The sequence below is a fragment of the Dysidea avara genome, chromosome 2, assembly GCF_963678975.1.
Source record: "Dysidea avara chromosome 2, odDysAvar1.4, whole genome shotgun sequence".
NCBI lineage: Eukaryota > Metazoa > Porifera > Demospongiae > Dictyoceratida > Dysideidae > Dysidea > Dysidea avara.
In genome coordinates, this window is record NC_089273.1 from 9517733 (window position 1) to 9538154 (window position 20422).

General features: G+C 38.2%; 1 protein-coding gene across 1 annotated transcript in view; it reads left to right on the plus strand.

The window, feature by feature from the left end:
- LOC136246572 (uncharacterized) overlaps positions 1–20422 on the plus strand; it is an 83347-nt gene that overhangs the window by 48026 nt on the left and 14899 nt on the right. The window contains exons 8-10 of the mRNA XM_066038062.1: positions 14636–14692; positions 14766–15038; positions 16646–16840. Coding sequence (XP_065894134.1) covers positions 14636–14692; positions 14766–15038; positions 16646–16840 — 525 coding nt within the window. The remainder of the gene's footprint in view (positions 1–14635; positions 14693–14765; positions 15039–16645; positions 16841–20422) is intronic.

The window sequence follows — 20422 nt, forward strand, 5'->3', positions numbered from 1 at the left end:
TATACTTTATTCAGCTGTGTTCACTAATAACATAAAGTGTACAGCATGTGCACCTATAATGTAGGATACAACACTCGTGGATATTTTTTCATGCATTTTAATACATATACCAAATACCACCTACTTACATGATATAAACAATTAATAATATTTGTTGTTTTAATTTTATATTAAAACAGGGAGTCCACTCAATATACAAAATACTTTATGTACTACAACACAAATTTACACACAATAATGTACCAGCAACAAAACAATACACTTAATCAAAATACAAATACTTAAATGATGATGAAGTGGTAGCCCAGCACAACTTTTAAAGGTAAAATGTTCCAAAAACATCTAACTATGCTAGTATAATGTCAATACTATGGCATTAGCTGCTTATCTGTAATATACTCTAATAGTACTCACGACTGTTCTATTAGAAAGGGACAAATGACCAAAAATACATTACACTTTTTGGTAATGATTAAAACGAAATTTTGTTCGCTCGTATCTCGGAAATGGCTAGAGTGATTTTCATCAAATTTGGTATGTAGACTCCCCTAACTGGGCGGGACGTCTCTAGCAAATTTGGTTCCAATCGGATAAGGGATCACAGAGCTACATAGGTGTGAAAATTTCGTTTTCTTTCTTCCTGTTAATATCTAATCCAAAACAGCCAAGCTGTAAAAAAAGAGTGCGGCCCTGAGAAAGACTACGGTGAAAAAAGATTTGAAATCCAAGGTGGCGGCCAAGAAATGGCTGTGATGGTAAGTTAATGGTAAAAATTTTAATAACGACAATTCAAGTGAATTTTGTGCCAAGACCAAGCGGCACCAAATTCACTGAATTGTTGTTATTAAAATTTTTACCATTAACCTACCATCACAGCCATTTCTTGGCCGCCACCTTGGATTTCACATCTTTTTTCACCATAGCCTTTCTCAGGGCCGCACTCTTTTTTTTCAGCTCGGCTGTTTTGGATTAGATTTCACTTCTTTTTTGCATTTGTATACCCCAAAGCCGGCCTATGCCCGGCTTTAGGGCTTTTTAACCTTTCATTTTTTTCTTTACTACAGGAAGAAGAAAAGATGAAGCAGGGTGATTTCTTTGTAGCTGACCTCTCTGCAAAGTGATCCTTCTAGCTGATCCCTCTACCGGATAACTTGTTTGTAGCTGAACTCTCTACAGGGTGATTTGTTTGTAGCTGAACTCTCTACAAGGTAACTTCTTCTAGCTGATCATTCTACAGGGTGATTTGTTTGTAGCTGAATTCTCTACAGGGCGATTTGTTTGCAGCTAAACTGCTGAACTCTCTACAATGTAACTTCTTCTAGCTAAACTCTCTACGGGTGGCTTGTTTCCAGCTGATCTCTCTACAGGGTGACTTGTTTGTAGCTGAACTCTCTACAAGGTGATTTGTTTGTAGCTGAACTCTCTACAAGGTAACTTCTTCTAGCTGATCTTTCTACAGGGTGATTTGTTTGTAGCTGAATTCTCTACAGGGCGATTTGTTTGCAGCTAAATTCTCTACATGGTAGTTTCTTTGTAGCTGAACTCTCTACAATGTAACTTCTTCTAGCTGAACTCTCTACAGGATGACTTGTTTCTAGCTGATCTCTCTACAGGGTGACTTGTTTGTAGCTGAACTCTCTACAGGGTGGTTTGTTTGTAGCTGAACTCTCTAGCTGATCTTTCTACAGGGTGATTTGTTTGTAGCTGAATTCTCTACAGGGCACTTTGTTTGCAGCTGAACTCTCTACATGGTAGTTTCTTTGTAGCTGAACTCTCTACAGTGTAACTTATTCTAGCTGAACTTTCTACGGGTGGCTTGTTTCTAGTTGATTTCTCTACAGGGTGACTTGTTTCTAGCTGAACTCTCTACAGGGTGATTTGTTTGTAGCTGAACTCTCTACAAGGTAACTTCTTCTAGCTGATCTTTTTACAGGGTAATTTGTTTGTAGCTGAATTCTCTACAGGGCGATTTGTTTGCAGCTGAACTCTCTACATGGTAGTTTCTTTGTAGCTGAACTCTCTACAATGTAACTTCTTCTAGCTGAACTCTCTACATGGTGACTTATTTGTAGCTGAACTCTCTACAGGGTGATTTGTTTGTAGCTGAACTCTCTACAAGGTAACTTCTTCTAGCTGACCTTTCTACAGGGTGATTTGTTTGTAGCTGAATTCTCTACAGGGCGATTTGTTTGCAGCTGAACTCTCTACATGGTAGCTTCCTTGTAGCTGAACTCTCTACAATGTAACTTCTTCTAGCTGAACTCTCTACGGGTAGCTTGTTTCTAGCTGATCTCTCTACAGGGTGACTTGTTTGTAGCTGAACTCTCTACAGGGTGATTTGTTTGTAGCTGAACTCTCTACAAGGTAACTTCTTCTAGCTGACCTTTCTACAGGGTGATTTGTTTGTAGCTGAATTCTCTACATGGTAGTTTCTTTGTAGCTGAACTCTCTACAATGTAACTTCTTCTAGCTGAACTCTCTACAGGATGACTTGTTTCTAGCTGATCTCTCTACAGGGTGACTTGTTTGTAGCTGAACTGTCTACAGGGTGATTTGTTTGTAGCTGAACTCTCTGCAAGGTAACTTCTTCTAGCTGAACTCTCTACAGGATGACTTGTTTCTAGCTGATCTCTCTACAGGGTGACTTGTTTGTAGCTGAACTCTCTACAGGGTGATTTGTTTGTAGCTGAACTCTCTACAAGGTAACTTCTTCTAGCTGACCTTTCTACAGGGTGATTTGTTTGTAGCTGAATTCTCTACATGGTAGTTTCTTTGTAGCTGAACTCTCTACAATGTAACTTCTTCTAGCTGAACTCTCTACAGGATGACTTGTTTCTAGCTGATCTCTCTACAGGGTGACTTGTTTCTAGCTGAACTCTCTACAAGGTGATTTGTTTGTAGCTGAACTCTCTACAAGGTAACTTCTTCTAGCTGACCTTTCTACAGGGTGATTTGTTTGTAGTTGAATTCTCTACAGGGCAATTTGTTTGCAGCTGAACTCTCTACATGGTAGCTTCTTTGTAGCTGAACTCTCTACAATGTAACTTCTTCTAGCTGAACTCTCCACGGGTGGCTTGTTTCTAGCTGAACTCTCTACAGGGTGATTTGTTTGTAGCTGAACTCTCTACAGGGTGATTTGTTTGTAGCTGAACTCTCTACAAGGTAACTTCTTCTAGCTGAACTCTCTACATGGTGACTTGTTTGTAGCTGAACTTTCTACAATATAACTTCTTCTAGCTGAACTCTCTACGGGTGGCTTGTTTCTAGCTGATCTCTCTACAGGGTGGCTTGTTTCTAGCTGAACTCTCTACAGGGTGATTTGTTTGTAGCTGAACTCTCTACAAGGTAACTTCTTCTAGCTGACCTTTCTACAGGGTGATTTGTTTGTAGCTGAATTCTCTACATGGTAGTTTCTTTGTAGCTGAACTCTCTACAATGTAACTTCTTCTAGCTGAACTCTCTACAGGATGACTTGTTTCTAGCTGATCTCTCTACAGGGTGACTTGTTTCTAGCTGAACTCTCTACAAGGTGATTTGTTTGTAGCTGAACTCTCTACAAGGTAACTTCTTCTAGCTGACCTTTCTACAGGGTAATTTGTTTGCAGCTGAATTCTCTACAGGGCGTTTTGTTTGTAGCTGAACTCTCTATATGGTAGTTTCTTTGTAGCTGAACTCTCTACAGGGTGATTTGTTTGTAGCTGAACTCTCTACAAGGTAACGTCTTCTAGCTGATCTTTCTACAGGGTGATTTGTTTGTAGCTGAATTCTCTACAGGGTGATTTATTTGCAGCTGAACTCTCTACATGGTAGTTTCTTTGTAGCTGAACTCTCTACATGGTAGTTTCTTTGTAGCTGAACTCTCTACAATGTAACTTCTTCTAGCTGAACTCTCTACATGGTGACTTATTTGTAGCTGAACTCTCTACAGGGTGATTTGTTTGTAGCTGAACTCTCTACAAGGTAACTTCTTCTAGCTGACCTTTCTACAGGGTGATTTGTTTGTAGCTGAATTCTCTACAGGGCGATTTGTTTGCAGCTGAACTCTCTACATGGTAGCTTCCTTGTAGCTGAACTCTCTACAATGTAACTTCTTCTAGCTGAACTCTCTACGGGTAGCTTGTTTCTAGCTGATCTCTCTACAGGGTGACTTGTTTGTAGCTGAACTCTCTACAGGGTGATTTGTTTGTAGCTGAACTCTCTACAAGGTAACTTCTTCTAGCTGACCTTTCTACAGGGTGATTTGTTTGTAGCTGAATTCTCTACATGGTAGTTTCTTTGTAGCTGAACTCTCTACAATGTAACTTCTTCTAGCTGAACTCTCTACAGGATGACTTGTTTCTAGCTGATCTCTCTACAGGGTGACTTGTTTGTAGCTGAACTGTCTACAGGGTGATTTGTTTGTAGCTGAACTCTCTGCAAGGTAACTTCTTCTAGCTGAACTCTCTACAGGATGACTTGTTTCTAGCTGATCTCTCTACAGGGTGATTTGTTTGTAGCTGAACTCTCTACAAGGTAACTTCTTCTAGCTGATCTTTCTACAGGGTGATTTGTTTGTAGCTGAACTCTCTGCAAGGTAACTTCTTCTAGCTGAACTCTCTACAGGATGACTTGTTTCTAGCTGATCTCTCTACAGGGTGACTTGTTTGTAGCTGAACTCTCTACAAGGTGATTTGTTTGTAGCTGAACTCTCTACAAGGTAACTTCTTCTAGCTGATCTTTCTACAGGGTGATTTGTTTGTAGCTGAATTCTCTACAGGGTGATTTGTTTGTAGCTGAATTCTCTACATGGTAGTTTCTTTGTAGCTGAACTCTCTACAATGTAACTACTTCTAGCTGAACTCTCTACAGGATGACTTGTTTCTAGCTGATCTCTCTACAGGGTGACTTGTTTCTAGCTGAACTCTCTACAAGGTGATTTGTTTGTAGCTGAACTCTCTACAAGGTAACTTCTTCTAGCTGACCTTTCTACAGGGTGATTTGTTTGTAGTTGAATTCTCTACAGGGCAATTTGTTTGCAGCTGAACTCTCTACATGGTAGCTTCTTTGTAGCTGAACTCTCTACAATGTAACTTCTTCTAGCTGAACTCTCCACGGGTGGCTTGTTTCTAGCTGAACTCTCTACAGGGTGATTTGTTTGTAGCTGAACTCTCTACAGGGTGATTTGTTTGTAGCTGAACTCTCTACAAGGTAACTTCTTCTAGCTGAACTCTCTACATGGTGACTTGTTTGTAGCTGAACTTTCTACAATATAACTTCTTCTAGCTGAACTCTCTACGGGTGGCTTGTTTCTAGCTGATCTCTCTACAGGGTGGCTTGTTTCTAGCTGAACTCTCTACAGGGTGATTTGTTTGTAGCTGAACTCTCTACAAGGTAACTTCTTCTAGCTGACCTTTCTACAGGGTGATTTGTTTGTAGCTGAATTCTCTACATGGTAGTTTCTTTGTAGCTGAACTCTCTACAATGTAACTTCTTCTAGCTGAACTCTCTACAGGATGACTTGTTTCTAGCTGATCTCTCTACAGGGTGACTTGTTTCTAGCTGAACTCTCTACAAGGTGATTTGTTTGTAGCTGAACTCTCTACAAGGTAACTTCTTCTAGCTGACCTTTCTACAGGGTAATTTGTTTGCAGCTGAATTCTCTACAGGGCGTTTTGTTTGTAGCTGAACTCTCTATATGGTAGTTTCTTTGTAGCTGAACTCTCTACAGGGTGATTTGTTTGTAGCTGAACTCTCTACAAGGTAACGTCTTCTAGCTGATCTTTCTACAGGGTGATTTGTTTGTAGCTGAATTCTCTACAGGGTGATTTATTTGCAGCTGAACTCTCTACATGGTAGTTTCTTTGTAGCTGAACTCTCTACATGGTAGTTTCTTTGTAGCTGAACTCTCTACAACGTAACTTCTTCTTGCTGAACTCTCTACAGGATGACTTGTTTCTAGCTGATCTCTCTACAGGGTGACTTGTTTGTAGCTGAACTTTCTACAGGGTGATTTGTTTGTAGCTGAATTCTCTACAGGGCGATTTGTTTGCAGCTGAACTCTCTACATGGTAGTTTCTTTGTAGTTGAACTCTCTACAATGTAACTTCTTCTAGCTGAACTCTCTACAGGATGACTTGTTTCTAGCTGATCTCTCTACAAGGTGACTTGTTTGTAGCTGAACTCTCTACAAGGTGATTTGTTTGTAGCTGAACTCTCTACAAGGTAACTTCTTCTAGCTGATCTTTCTACAGGGTGATTTGTTTGTAGCTGAATTCTCTACAGGGCGATTTGTTTGCAGCTAAATTCTCTACATGGTAGTTTCTTTGTAGCTGAACTCTCTACAATGTAACTTCTTCTAGCTGAACTCTCTACAGGATGACTTGTTTCTAGCTGATCTCTCTACAGGGTGACTTGTTTGTAGCTGAACTCTCTACAGGGTGGTTTGTTTGTAGCTGAACTCTCTAGCTGATCTTTCTACAGGGTGATTTGTTTGTAGCTGAATTCTCTACAGGGCACTTTGTTTGCAGCTGAACTCTCTACATGGTAGTTTCTTTGTAGCTGAACTCTCTACAGTGTAACTTATTCTAGCTGAACTTTCTACGGGTGGCTTGTTTCTAGTTGATTTCTCTACAGGGTGACTTGTTTCTAGCTGAACTCTCTACAGGGTGATTTGTTTGTAGCTGAACTCTCTACAAGGTAACTTCTTCTAGCTGATCTTTTTACAGGGTAATTTGTTTGTAGCTGAATTCTCTACAGGGCGATTTGTTTGCAGCTGAACTCTCTACATGGTAGTTTCTTTGTAGCTGAACTCTCTACAATGTAACTTCTTCTAGCTGAACTCTCTACATGGTGACTTATTTGTAGCTGAACTCTCTACAGGGTGATTTGTTTGTAGCTGAACTCTCTACAAGGTAACTTCTTCTAGCTGACCTTTCTACAGGGTGATTTGTTTGTAGCTGAATTCTCTACAGGGCGATTTGTTTGCAGCTGAACTCTCTACATGGTAGCTTCCTTGTAGCTGAACTCTCTACAATGTAACTTCTTCTAGCTGAACTCTCTACGGGTAGCTTGTTTCTAGCTGATCTCTCTACAGGGTGACTTGTTTGTAGCTGAACTCTCTACAGGGTGATTTGTTTGTAGCTGAACTCTCTACAAGGTAACTTCTTCTAGCTGACCTTTCTACAGGGTGATTTGTTTGTAGCTGAATTCTCTACATGGTAGTTTCTTTGTAGCTGAACTCTCTACAATGTAACTTCTTCTAGCTGAACTCTCTACAGGATGACTTGTTTCTAGCTGATCTCTCTACAGGGTGACTTGTTTGTAGCTGAACTGTCTACAGGGTGATTTGTTTGTAGCTGAACTCTCTACAAGGTAACTTCTTCTAGCTGAACTCTCTATAGGATGACTTGTTTCTAGCTGATCTCTCTACAGGGTGACTTGTTTGTAGCTGAACTCTCTACAGGGTGATTTGTTTGTAGCTGAACTCTCTACAAGGTAACTTCTTCTAGCTGACCTTTCTACAGGGTGATTTGTTTGTAGCTGAATTCTCTACATGGTAGTTTCTTTGTAGCTGAACTCTCTACAATGTAACTTCTTCTAGCTGAACTCTCTACAGGATGACTTGTTTCTAGCTGATCTCTCTACAGGGTGACTTGTTTGTAGCTGAACTGTCTACAGGGTGATTTGTTTGTAGCTGAACTCTCTACAAGGTAACTTCTTCTAGCTGACCTTTCTACAGGGTGATTTGTTTGTAGTTGAATTCTCTACAGGGCAATTTGTTTGCAGCTGAACTCTCTACATGGTAGCTTCTTTGTAGCTGAACTCTCTACAATGTAACTTCTTCTAGCTGAACTCTCTACGGGTGGCTTGTTTCTAGCTGAACTCTCTACAGGGTGATTTGTTTGTAGCTGAACTCTCTACAGGGTGATTTGTTTGTAGCTGAACTCTCTACAAGGTAACTTCTTCTAGCTGAACTCTCTACATGGTGACTTGTTTGTAGCTGAACTTTCTACAATATAACTTCTTCTAGCTGAACTCTCTACGGGTGGCTTGTTTCTAGCTGATCTCTCTACAGGGTGGCTTGTTTCTAGCTGAACTCTCTACAGGGTGATTTGTTTGTAGCTGAACTCTCTACAAGGTAACTTCTTCTAGCTGACCTTTCTACAGGGTGATTTGTTTGTAGCTGAATTCTCTACATGGTAGTTTCTTTGTAGCTGAACTCTCTACAATGTAACTTCTTCTAGCTGAACTCTCTACAGGATGACTTGTTTCTAGCTGATCTCTCTACAGGGTGACTTGTTTCTAGCTGAACTCTCTACAAGGTGATTTGTTTGTAGCTGAACTCTCTACAAGGTAACTTCTTCTAGCTGACCTTTCTACAGGGTAATTTGTTTGCAGCTGAATTCTCTACAGGGCGTTTTGTTTGTAGCTGAACTCTCTATATGGTAGTTTCTTTGTAGCTGAACTCTCTACAGGGTGATTTGTTTGTAGCTGAACTCTCTACAAGGTAACGTCTTCTAGCTGATCTTTCTACAGGGTGATTTGTTTGTAGCTGAATTCTCTACAGGGTGATTTATTTGCAGCTGAACTCTCTACATGGTAGTTTCTTTGTAGCTGAACTCTCTACATGGTAGTTTCTTTGTAGCTGAACTCTCTACAACGTAACTTCTTCTAGCTGAACTCTCTACAGGATGACTTGTTTCTAGCTGATCTCTCTACAGGGTGACTTGTTTGTAGCTGAACTTTCTACAGGGTGATTTGTTTGTAGCTGAATTCTCTACAGGGCGATTTGTTTGCAGCTGAACTCTCTACATGGTAGTTTCTTTGTAGTTGAACTCTCTACAATGTAACTTCTTCTAGCTGAACTCTCTACAGGATGACTTGTTTCTAGCTGATCTCTCTACAAGGTGACTTGTTTGTAGCTGAACTCTCTACAAGGTGATTTGTTTGTAGCTGAACTCTCTACAAGGTAACTTCTTCTAGCTGATCTTTCTACAGGGTGATTTGTTTGTAGCTGAATTCTCTACAGGGTGATTTGCTTGCAGCTGAACTCTCTACATGGTGGTTTCTTTGTAGCTGAACTCTCTACAATGTAACTTCTTCTAGCTGAACTCTCTACAGGATGATTTGTTTCTAGCTGATCTCTCTACAGGGTGACTTGTTTGTAGCTGAACTCTCTACAGGGTGATTTGTTTGTAGCTGAACTCTCTACAAGGTAACTTCTTCTAGCTGATCTTTTTACAGGGTAATTTGTTTGTAGCTGAATTCTCTACAGGGCGATTTGTTTGCAGCTGAACTCTCTACATGGTAGTTTCTTTGTAGCTGAACTCTCTACAATGTGACTTCTTCTAGCTGAACTCTCTACAGGATGACTTGTTTCTAACTGATCTCTCTACAGGGTGACTTGTTTGTAGCTGAACTCTCTACAGGGTGATTTGTTTGTAGCTGAACTCTCTACAAGGTAACTTCTTCTAGCTGATCTTTTTACAGGGTAATTTGTTTGTAGCTGAATTCTCTACAGGGCGATTTGTTTGCAGCTGAACTCTCTACATGGTAGTTTCTTTGTAAATGAACTCTCTACAAGGTGACTTCTTCTAGCTGATCTCTCTACAGGATGACTTGTTTCTAACTGAACTCTCTATAGTGTGATCTGTTCATAGCGGAACTTTTTACTGGGTGATTTGTTTGTAGCTAAACTCTTTGCATGATTGTTTCTTTGTAACTGAACTCTCTACAAGGTAACTTCTTCTAGCTGATCTCTCTACAGGGCAATTTGTTTGTAGCTGAATTCTCTACAGGGTGATTTATTTGAGCTGAACTCTCTACATGATGGCTTATTTGTAGCTGAACTCTCTATTAGGTACCTTCTTCTAGCTGATCTGACTACAGGGTGACTTGTTTGTAGCTGAATTCCCTACAGAATAACTTACAATGTAATATAACTGAGTAAATTATAAATGCAGCTGAATGCTTTATTAGGGTGACTGTTCTATTAGAGTATCTCGATCTCGCATTTGCTGCACGTAGTTGCCTTTCGAATCATAACTCAGTGATTTGTAATCCGATACTTCTGTACTACTGGAAGGACTTTTTATGATGATTATTCCAGCTACATACTGATTTTCAGCTCGTTGCTCTAAGCGGTTTGCCTGGTAGATACGAAAACTAATAGTTTTTTTATTCATAAAAATCGATCGCGTAATTTTGATACAGGTTGGGTTTCGTGTCATATCTCCATGGTCTTTATCCCGATTCCTTTCAAACCACAAAAAGGTACTCCTACGATGGTTGCTCCATCTACATATCAATTTTCAACTGATTCCTCAAAGGCGTTTACCCTGTAGGCGTGACAGACCTTCGACCTTATTTTACGAAAATAATCGGTAATAACTCCGTGAATGTTCATCGGATTCCTACCAAAGTTGGTACGGAGATCCTCCTTAATGAGCCCTTTAAGTGTGCCAAATTTCAGCCAAATCCGAGCACGCATTCGTGTTTTATGGCGAATTTTGCGAAGTGTGCGAAATGAAGAAGATGAAGAAGAAAAAAACGAAGAAATTAAAACGAAATTTTGTTCGCTCGTATCTCGGAAATGGCTGGAGCGATTTTCTTCAAATTTGGTATGTGGACTACCCTAACTGGACGACACGTCTCCAGCAAATTTGGTTCCAATCGGATAAGGGATCACAGAGCTACATAGGTGTGAAAATTGCGTTTTCTTTCTTCCTGTTGATATACTCACGGTGTGGCGCGCCGGCTTCTTGGGCCGCATGACACACTATCGTGTGTCTTGATACTCACGGTGTGGCGCGCCGGTTTCTTGGGCCGCACGACACACTATCGTGTGTCTTGATTTTGAGTATACGTAATAGTCTCAAATTTTGAGTACTATGCAAAAGCACAGTTTTCAAACATACGTGACTCAAACCTATTTAAACAAGTAATTTGGAATCTTCAACTAGTAGGGACCATAACACATTGACAAAAAGTACTGAAACAAGCTGGAGTAGTGCATGATATTAAGTCACAGTAAAACAATAAGACGAGTTATATCCCTACTGTGCATTTCTGTTATGGTATCTTGAACACAGTAGGAATATTACACTTCTTATTGTGTTACTTTGATTTAATATTGTTCATAGGCCTGCATCAAATATGCCATCATAATAAAAAGCATAATAGGTTGGAGTGCTATGCCACCATAATGCTAGCATCATTAGGTAAAATTTCAAACTATAGAGCTTATTTCCATGAAAACTCCCTAATAGAGCAGTCAGTGGAAATGCATTAAATTGATACTCCCTAATAGAACAGTTACTTTGTATGAAATATTCTGATTGATTGATTTTAAATTTAACCTCATGGTAATCAGCATAGCCGTTCTTCCCTACTGGAGCATTACACACATATAGGGTTACACATTAAAGCACAATGACAAGTGGACATGGTGACACATACAAAAACAACTATATTACACGAATAAAAATACAATTAACTATTCACTACTAGTACTGTACTTACTAGCCTAAGTCTGTACCATCAACTTCAACAGTACAAATTTTCTGAATGTTTCACACATTAAGAGAATGGGATTTGAGATGTGCATCTAAAGTTTACCAATGGTTACTCACTACTAGTATTAGGCCAGCTGCCATGCACTAAATGATATAAGAAACTCACATCAGAGTCCACCTATCCAATAACCTAGTCTTCATCGCAATGACACGACCACACAACTGAACTGCCTGCCAGTATTAATATTTAGGTCACATGACTATCAATTGCAATAATAACATTGGCATGCGTCTCTGAAATTACCATGTGAGTGAGAGACAGGAATCTACAATTGGTGGCCTTATTGAGTTATACTTGTCTGAAGGCATCAGTCAGTCAGTCAGTCAGTCAGTGACTAGAAAATCCTGTTTAATAATTTCTTTAAAACTTTCATAGCTAGCAACTTGTTGAAAGTGTTTTGTCAGTCTGAAGGCTTGTTTGGCTGAGTTTTACCTAACTAATTCTGTTTCATCATTGTTAACGAAAAGTGAGGCTGGTTTTTGGTGATGTTTTTTCATGGGCCATGCCTACACTTTTGTGGTCCTGTAATGATGTGTATTTTGCTCCGTACAGGTACAGAGCATCCCATACACATATGGTGTAGATCACTTGTGCCATACGAATGTGGTACACCCATATGCTTATGGGGCACCATACCATATGGGCACTCCATATGTGTATGGGAGCTCCTTAATACTGTATGTGTGTGGGCACTTCATATACATATGGGCAGCCTGTACACATATGGGACTGCTCTGCCCTCTTTCTACCTGGGCTGCCCAGCATCCCCAGCCGCATATGATTTAAAGATGTCTAGGACAGTATGTATTAGCTAAGGTAGCTACTGACCTTGCTCAGGGGTGACTCTGAAGTATCCAGAAACTGAAATATGCAAAAAAAATACCTAATAAATTTATATGCCTATGATGCAAACCCATTGGTGGATCTAGGATTTTTGAAAGGGGTGTCTGAAATAGTATACCCTCTAATTGAAATAAATATAACAAAAGATCTGAGGAAACCCTGAGATTCTAGAGATTCTAGAAGATTTTAGGCTATCTTTAGCTACTGAGCATTTAGCTAATCCATGGAATTGCCTCAAACCTTACTTAAAGTACCGATTTCAGTGTGTCAAAATCCTGTTCAGATCTATGCAACGTTCTCTCTGGAGTATCACAATGTAGTGTCCATTGGCTACTATTATTTGTCTTTTTATCAGTGATCTTCCAGAGAGTATTCACTTTTCAATTCCTTTTCTGTGTGCTGATGATACTAAATGCCTTTAGATCATTCAATGACATAAGCCATGCAACTTCAAGAGGACTTAACAACATCTCACTCTGGAGCAGACTGCTGCAACACTAATACTCTTTCCAGAATTTATTCATCTATGATGCTGGCCAAGAGCTTCAACTAATCTTTATGCATATACGAGGTCAATGGTATAGAAATTCTCCCAAAAAGATTGCACAAAGGCTTCGGTATTACTTTTACTGACAACGTCCAATGGTCAGGTCACTACAAGATCAAAGTCTATCAAACCCTGGGAAATCTCCATTGTGCTTTTCAATAGGACAAACAATATTTTAGTGAAAACAATTATGCATTTTCTTAGTCAGATCTCAGTTACTCTATTGTTCTTAGCTATGGAGACCACAGTTAATCAAGGACATATTCACAGTGGAAAGCATGCAATGCAGGGCAATGAAATTCATAATAAATCATTTAAATGACTATAGATACGAATCATCTTACAAAACTTCCATTAGAAATCTGATTGACTATTAAAGTTTGTACTACAACCCAACTTAAGCAGCTACAATTGCTACCACTAATGTACTCATACGGTACCACTAATGTCCACATCATAAACTAATGTTTTCTAGTTAAGTGCCTTAAACAGTCATCTAATCATTAACATCCATCAGCATATAAAATTTGCTACATGCAAGCTATACAAGATCCGGAAAGTCTTGTAAGTATAGTTCATTCCAAATCACCTTCTTACATACATCAACACTTCTATTTCAACAGAATTATCAGATTCTGGAACCATCGATCTGTAATCGACACATCTTTTTCGGTACATCAGCTTAAGCAACATTAATTTTTATATATTACATCTGGGAAGAATTCTTAATCAACCTCAACCCTGGTTTACCCTGTACGTTTCATAATGTCGGTCTCTGTTATCAATGTGCAGCCATTTCAGTTTCAACTAATTTCCACACTTTAACATAATTAACTCTGATCAATGACTTAACAAATTTAACTTGTAATTCATTCATGCACACACTATATGCATATCTATAGTTTAATTTGTTTTTCAGGCTACAGGACCATTGAGTTCAGCTTTTAAGCTGTGAAGTTTTGATAAATAAATAAACAATATTTTAGACAGTAAAGTAAGCTAACTGTAGGGTGAAAGTTGTACTAAGCTGCAGCCTGACTGCTCTATTAGAGTGATGGTTCTCTTAGGGTATCTTGATCACTTTCTATAAAATCAACAGTGAAGTGTTGTTGGGGGTTTATTAGCTATAATGGATGCTAGTTAAGTGAATGCACATGCATTTAGAGTTCTTTCATGATAAATTACTAAAACAGCTATCTAGTTAGAATTGCTATAACTACACTCACCTAGCTAAAGAGGGGATTCTGTCAAAACCAGAGAAACCCATCTATAGATCCACCACTGAAACTGTCAGGACTTGAGTATAGCCTCTGTAGCTAGCTAGCTGGTTAGCTACAAGGTTTTAATGTATTTTGTTAATCACCTCCTCGGATAAAAGATTTTGCTAATAGATGGATTTAAGCTAGTGACCCATACTCGCATGGGCACCCTGTACGTGTATGAGTATCCCATGCATACGCATATGGGACACCCCATACACATATAGGGAGCCCATATAGGTGTTTACGTACCGGTATCATGCGGTATGGGATATCCTATACATGTATGGGTCCCTACTATGGCCTTATACACATGCATATGTACATCCACACATTTGTCATGCACTGTACAATAACTCAGTTTTTATTTAACAAGTTCAATTCAAAGCTTTAACAAAAATACAGTACTTTTGTTTATAAACATCTTCTATAGCTCATGAATCTGCTGTTGACAAGATGTGTCTACCAAGAAATATTGTTCTGAACAAAGGTATGTATGTATCGAAGCAGTTAATAAAAATGTAGTTTACTGTGTTAATAATGTTTACATAATATGTTTGTAGATTTCACTCAACTCAAGACACATTATCACTCTATACTACAATCAATGCCTGATAACTATGAACAAAGTGTTGATAAGTTAAAGAATTATATCAGCGATGATCAGATTTGTATGATATTGAATAGTAGTAACTCCACTGTTGCTAATAAGGTAATATTGAATGGTTTGATTGAGAGGATGAGCTGTAGAGAAGAATTACTTGATCTGTGTCATCAACTGGAGACTATTAGTACATCACCTCAGCTGATGATGGTGATAAGTGAAATAAGATCTGGTGGGTGAATTTGCAAAGTTAGAGTTTGCTGTATAAACCAAATCAGTGGTGGAGGAAGGTGTAAAAGTTGAGGGTGACTCCAAATTAGATTAAGCTGACTCCAGTATATGGAAAATTTCATACTTGTAGCGATTACACAACAATGTGCAAAGCACACTCAACATGAGTAACACACTCCTAGGGGGATGGGGGAGGGAGCATGCTATCCCAGGAAATTTTTGAAAATAGGTGCTAAAACATTGAATCTGCTGACACATTTTTGCAAACCATTGTTTTTAAAAGAACACTTTAGAATCTTGATGAATTTTTATGATACAATTGTGATGTCACACAAGATAATTATAGGAGAAGCTCTTCCCCTCTCATCTAAAGTTTGGGGGGGGGGAGACCAGCCCCTGTAACCCTCCCCCTTCAGCCACCACTACTTATATAATCATTGTTTTGACATTATAATTTGTAGTATATAGTGCATATGTGATAACCCAATTAATTATCTGTGACCAGTTTTAAAATGAGCTAAGCATACATATACAGTACATATAACAATAGAAATATCTAAAATTAACTATAGATGGGTTTAACAAGAAGGCGTAGCACTATATTACATTATTTTTGCATAATATATTCCAGATTTGTGTAGGGAAAAAAGATCTGGAAAATCAATGTAGGGCAAACATTTTCGAAGTGTTTCTGCATGCTGCAGTATTCATTCCAGTAATTATTACTACCTGAAATACAAACTTTGTAGCCATATTTATGGATTTGCTGGAAAAGAATAACAGGGTGACTTTAAATTACCTCCTAAACACTTACTCTAGCGTTTGAAAATTACCATGGCTAAATTTATTAAGAGTTTTAGTCCATTTTATTGTTGCTTGATTGATAAATTCCAGTTGATAGTATATTTCTTTTGCCTGCTGACAATTTGTGCAAAATTATGATGCATTTTAATGACCACATCTCTTTGTTAAACTGTAGCTACCTCACTGTGTCATTGGAGTGCAACATTATACACATCCAGTTTCCAAGCTAGTTGCAGCTCAAGTTGAACCCACATACCTACATGCATGCCATAATACAACTAAACAAACCAACTGTAGCTAATTATTGAAACAGAAGGCTAGAGTGTTGTTGTTAGTTAGGTTTATTTTCTCTTCACATGCATTCACATAAACTATGATTGTAACTAGATGTGGCGTGCATGAAAACTATCCGGCCATAAAGAAAGTATTCCAATTCTGATATAGTAGTCACACTATGGTGGAAAAAGAACGGTTGAGATATAATGATTACCTGCTTATAAACTCAGTTAGCTAAAACTTTTAAACTAGATAAAAAGAGGTATATACATATATACCACTTTGACACCTCAGATCAAAGGAAACCACAGCTACTATATAGTTAAAAGGGTCAGGCTAACCCATCTTAAAATGGGCTTTTCTAAATTCATAGTATGAAATCCAGTGAAAATGGGTTGAATCATTTATAAAATGACACTCACTTCAAAATAGGTCAAATTTCAAAGTGGGTTTTCACATATATTATAGTAATATTGTGTGGGTGTCAGTAAATATACATAATCATTACATTCCTCATTCCTATTACAGAGCTATCGAAAATTCTAGGTTCACCACCACCCATTTCAACTACTACTAACATGTCACTACCTAATAATGGTATCAGCTTATCATCTGGATCACATCATCTTACAACACTACACCAGGCATCAAATGATTCATCAGTAAGGATTGAGTCAACCACAGTAGTCAGTAGTACACCAATAACATCACAACCCAACCAAAGTAAGCCTAGATTTTAAATTATTACATACAGTAATTAGTTTTAAATACAATAGTACCTCTGTTATCTGGCCATAGGTTAACCAAATATTCCATTATCCAATTGGTAGAATTAAATGTTATATTAGTCTAATTTTAGTATTCTATTATAGTACAGTATTTGAACAGGGCTCTGTATACAAAAAAAAGTTTTTTAACTACTGGATAATAAAGGAATCACTGCATGAAATATTAATTTTTATGTTATTTTAGAGCTGGACTACAATGCCGAGTGTTATCTTAATGAATACAATAGACAGCTTTATAATGTAAACTTGTGATAATTGTATTGAAAGCATAGCAGCAGCAGATTCAGGTAGGGGCGTAGCCAGCCAATATTTGATATTTGGGTATATCATCAGCTTAACTACACACACAAGAAACATGCTCACTTTCATGTGTGACATTATCAAAGAAAAATATGAAAAGTGTATGCAGACAAGGCCTACAGCTACCTATGCTATAGTGTAAAGAAACACTGCTTGCATGCATGCAAACATATACTAACTATATGCAATTCTATTAAAAATGTAGGGAAGGTATCCACCAATGATCTTTGTAGCCGAGCATAATGTGACATTAAACTGCTGAACCTACAAGAACCAACAATGTAAACAGTCCATCACATATTTACTACAATCAACTGGCAGTATAACTTATAGACCAACCACCACAGCAATGTTATGCTTTTTCAAGTAAACACCACATAGCCCCAAATGAAGGCTGGGGCACTAATTTATGAACTATAAATAGAGTCTTATCACAAATATCAGCATGCCAAGAATGCTTCGTCCCAGACTTATAGCAGCCAATGCACATTTTGCATGAATTTGGTGTAAGCCACAACTCAGTTAATCAGTACAAATCATGCACGTGACAGTTTATAATGAGTTGACCTTCAAGTTCTCCATTTCCAGCTCCATTTACATATGCCATTATTGTTATCTAGAAGAGTACGTTTTCCCATTTCTTTCATCAGCAGTAAGTTAGGCTACACGGCACTTTCCTTATCAAAAAATACGCTTGACAACTGAAGTCCATTGAAACGAAATATTTTGCTGCCAGCACCATCCACAGTGAATCCTACTGATGATTATCACTCGCTAAAAGATACAGTACCGCACCACACTTCGACTCCATTTAAATTTCGAATTTAAACCATGCTAAGGATCGTAGCACATGCATTTACATGAAGTGTAATTATAGGGACTTCCCAAGGGATTTTCTGTGTAATGGATCATGTGATATACCATCTATCTTGATCCCTTCTTCGAAGTCATGGTTCAACAAATGAGGTACATGTTTATGCTTCACAGTATAAAGTAGGATTGTTTTGTGTGCTGCCGTGAATCCTCGCATGATTCTTAAGCTACTTGTGATGGTTGGGAAAAAGTTTGTGATAGTTGGGCAAGAAACTGTGATGGTTCGGCAAATGCCCGCCCATGCCCACCCTTGGCTACGCCCCTGGATCTAGGGGTGTGCACCAGGATAGTACGTATATGGAGTAGGCGGTCTGGAAGGCTGTGCATTCAGAAGCTAGAGATACTGGACTAAAATTTTTGATACAGAGTATGTTACAAATATCTAAATAACATAATTATAGTAATTAAACATTAAGCATTCTCAGTGGTCTGCATTGTTGTAGAGATCAGTGTCAGTCATTCAATTTAATAGGACAATAATTGCATACAAAAGACCATGTGCATTTTATCTGCAAAATTACTAGCTAGCTAAATGTTCCCAGTGCTGCAGATGCCAGTTTTCATATGTACTCAGCAGATGCTTTATAGTGGTACATGCAGTGACTGTTCTATTAGAATATCTGACTGACTGCTCTATTAGAGTATTTTGATCTTGTTCAAAGTTTTGTTTGTATGCTTGTTGTTGTTTTTGGGGGGAGTCACATGTCCCTGTGCCTGCTTGGATCTGCCACTGCATATGGTGTCATCTAATTTTATGGCATTAGTCAATTTCAACCTCAACACAAAATTACCTTGTCTGTATTACTCCAAATTGTGATTATTTGCTAAGCATTTAATCCATATTCAAGCACTACACATATTTATATTGCAATAGTGTGGAGGCCAGTTAGGTACACTTACACTTTAAACGGTATAATGATTTACATGAATGTGGAGTCTACTTATTACCTATTAAAGAATTTTTCTAAACTAGAGGAAAGCTTTAATTCGTAATCATCATATGTGACCTATTTTAGAAAACCGTTGATATCTGCACAATTTTTCAAAATGGATTTTATTGTTCTATGTTTTCTACAGGGACAGAGGAATGGACTAGCCAAGTTTCAGCTTCCTAAGTTAAGCAGCGTTGGAAATACACCACTAGACAGCCTGACAAGCAAATAAATTGATATATACAGAAGCTATCGAGAAAAGAATCTACAGGCGCTTACATAAACCATCATAACTTACTGATACAATGACATTCTGAATTAAATCTTCACTCATTGTGTTCGCCATGAATCTGTGCATCCACCAAGGTATAGTGTTTACCCAGGCATGCTTCTGTGTTCGAGAAGGAAGGTAAATTCACTGAAAAATGGTCGTCGGTAAATTCTTTTGTCACCGCAACGTAAACAAATATCTGTAACTTTGAAATCCTTTCGTGTGTGGGGATGAAACAAAGATTTTTGTACTCCCTATGAACTGGCAAACACAATGATGCCCAGGATTTATCAATTGGAGGTTTACTTTTCCCACCAGTCAGGCAATAAAAACTTGCATTTTTTTTTCTGGAGCTTGCATTTTTTACCCATAGTTTTTATTACAAAAGTACTATTGTGCGTATATCGACGGTTTTCCAAAATCCGGTCACATATATCAAACTTTTCTGTTGGCTGGAGGTGTACATAAAGGAAATAAAATGTTAAGGTTATGGTATATATATATATATATATAGTCATGGACAATCATTCAAAATTTTGAACACCTATTGATCCTTTAGAGAAATCTATGAAACCAGTCTAGCAACATAAAGTGAACTTGACGCCCTTCATTTAATATTATCTTTATGTTTTGTGTAGCAAATAGGGATGAGTCTATCTTGCTTTTTTCCCTCCTATTTTTCTTTCCAGCAATGTTTTATTTTTCACCTATAGTGCTCCATATTTTGCTCAAGAAGTATCTATTTTCTCCACATATAGCTTCATTAAGCTACAATTTACCCTTAAAGTGACTGTTCTATTGGAGTATCTCAATCTTCTCGTAATTATAGCTATTGTAATTGCTTATGGGACTTACCATATATAGCAAGAAACTAGCTATATATTTGCTTATGCGACTGCTCTATAAGGATAGCTCAATTGATACATTCTCTTCCCATAACAATTAGCTGAGTATTGTTGATATTTCATCGCATGTGACTGTTCTATTAATCTTTTGTATAACATTTATGTCCATGCACTCCACAGAAATTGCACCTACTATGCCAGCATTTTGCTCATTGCTTTTACCCATCCATTGTACCAAACATTTTGCCGGCAAAATCAATGCGTCCCTTAGTAGCAAAGTATGTGTAAGGCAACCT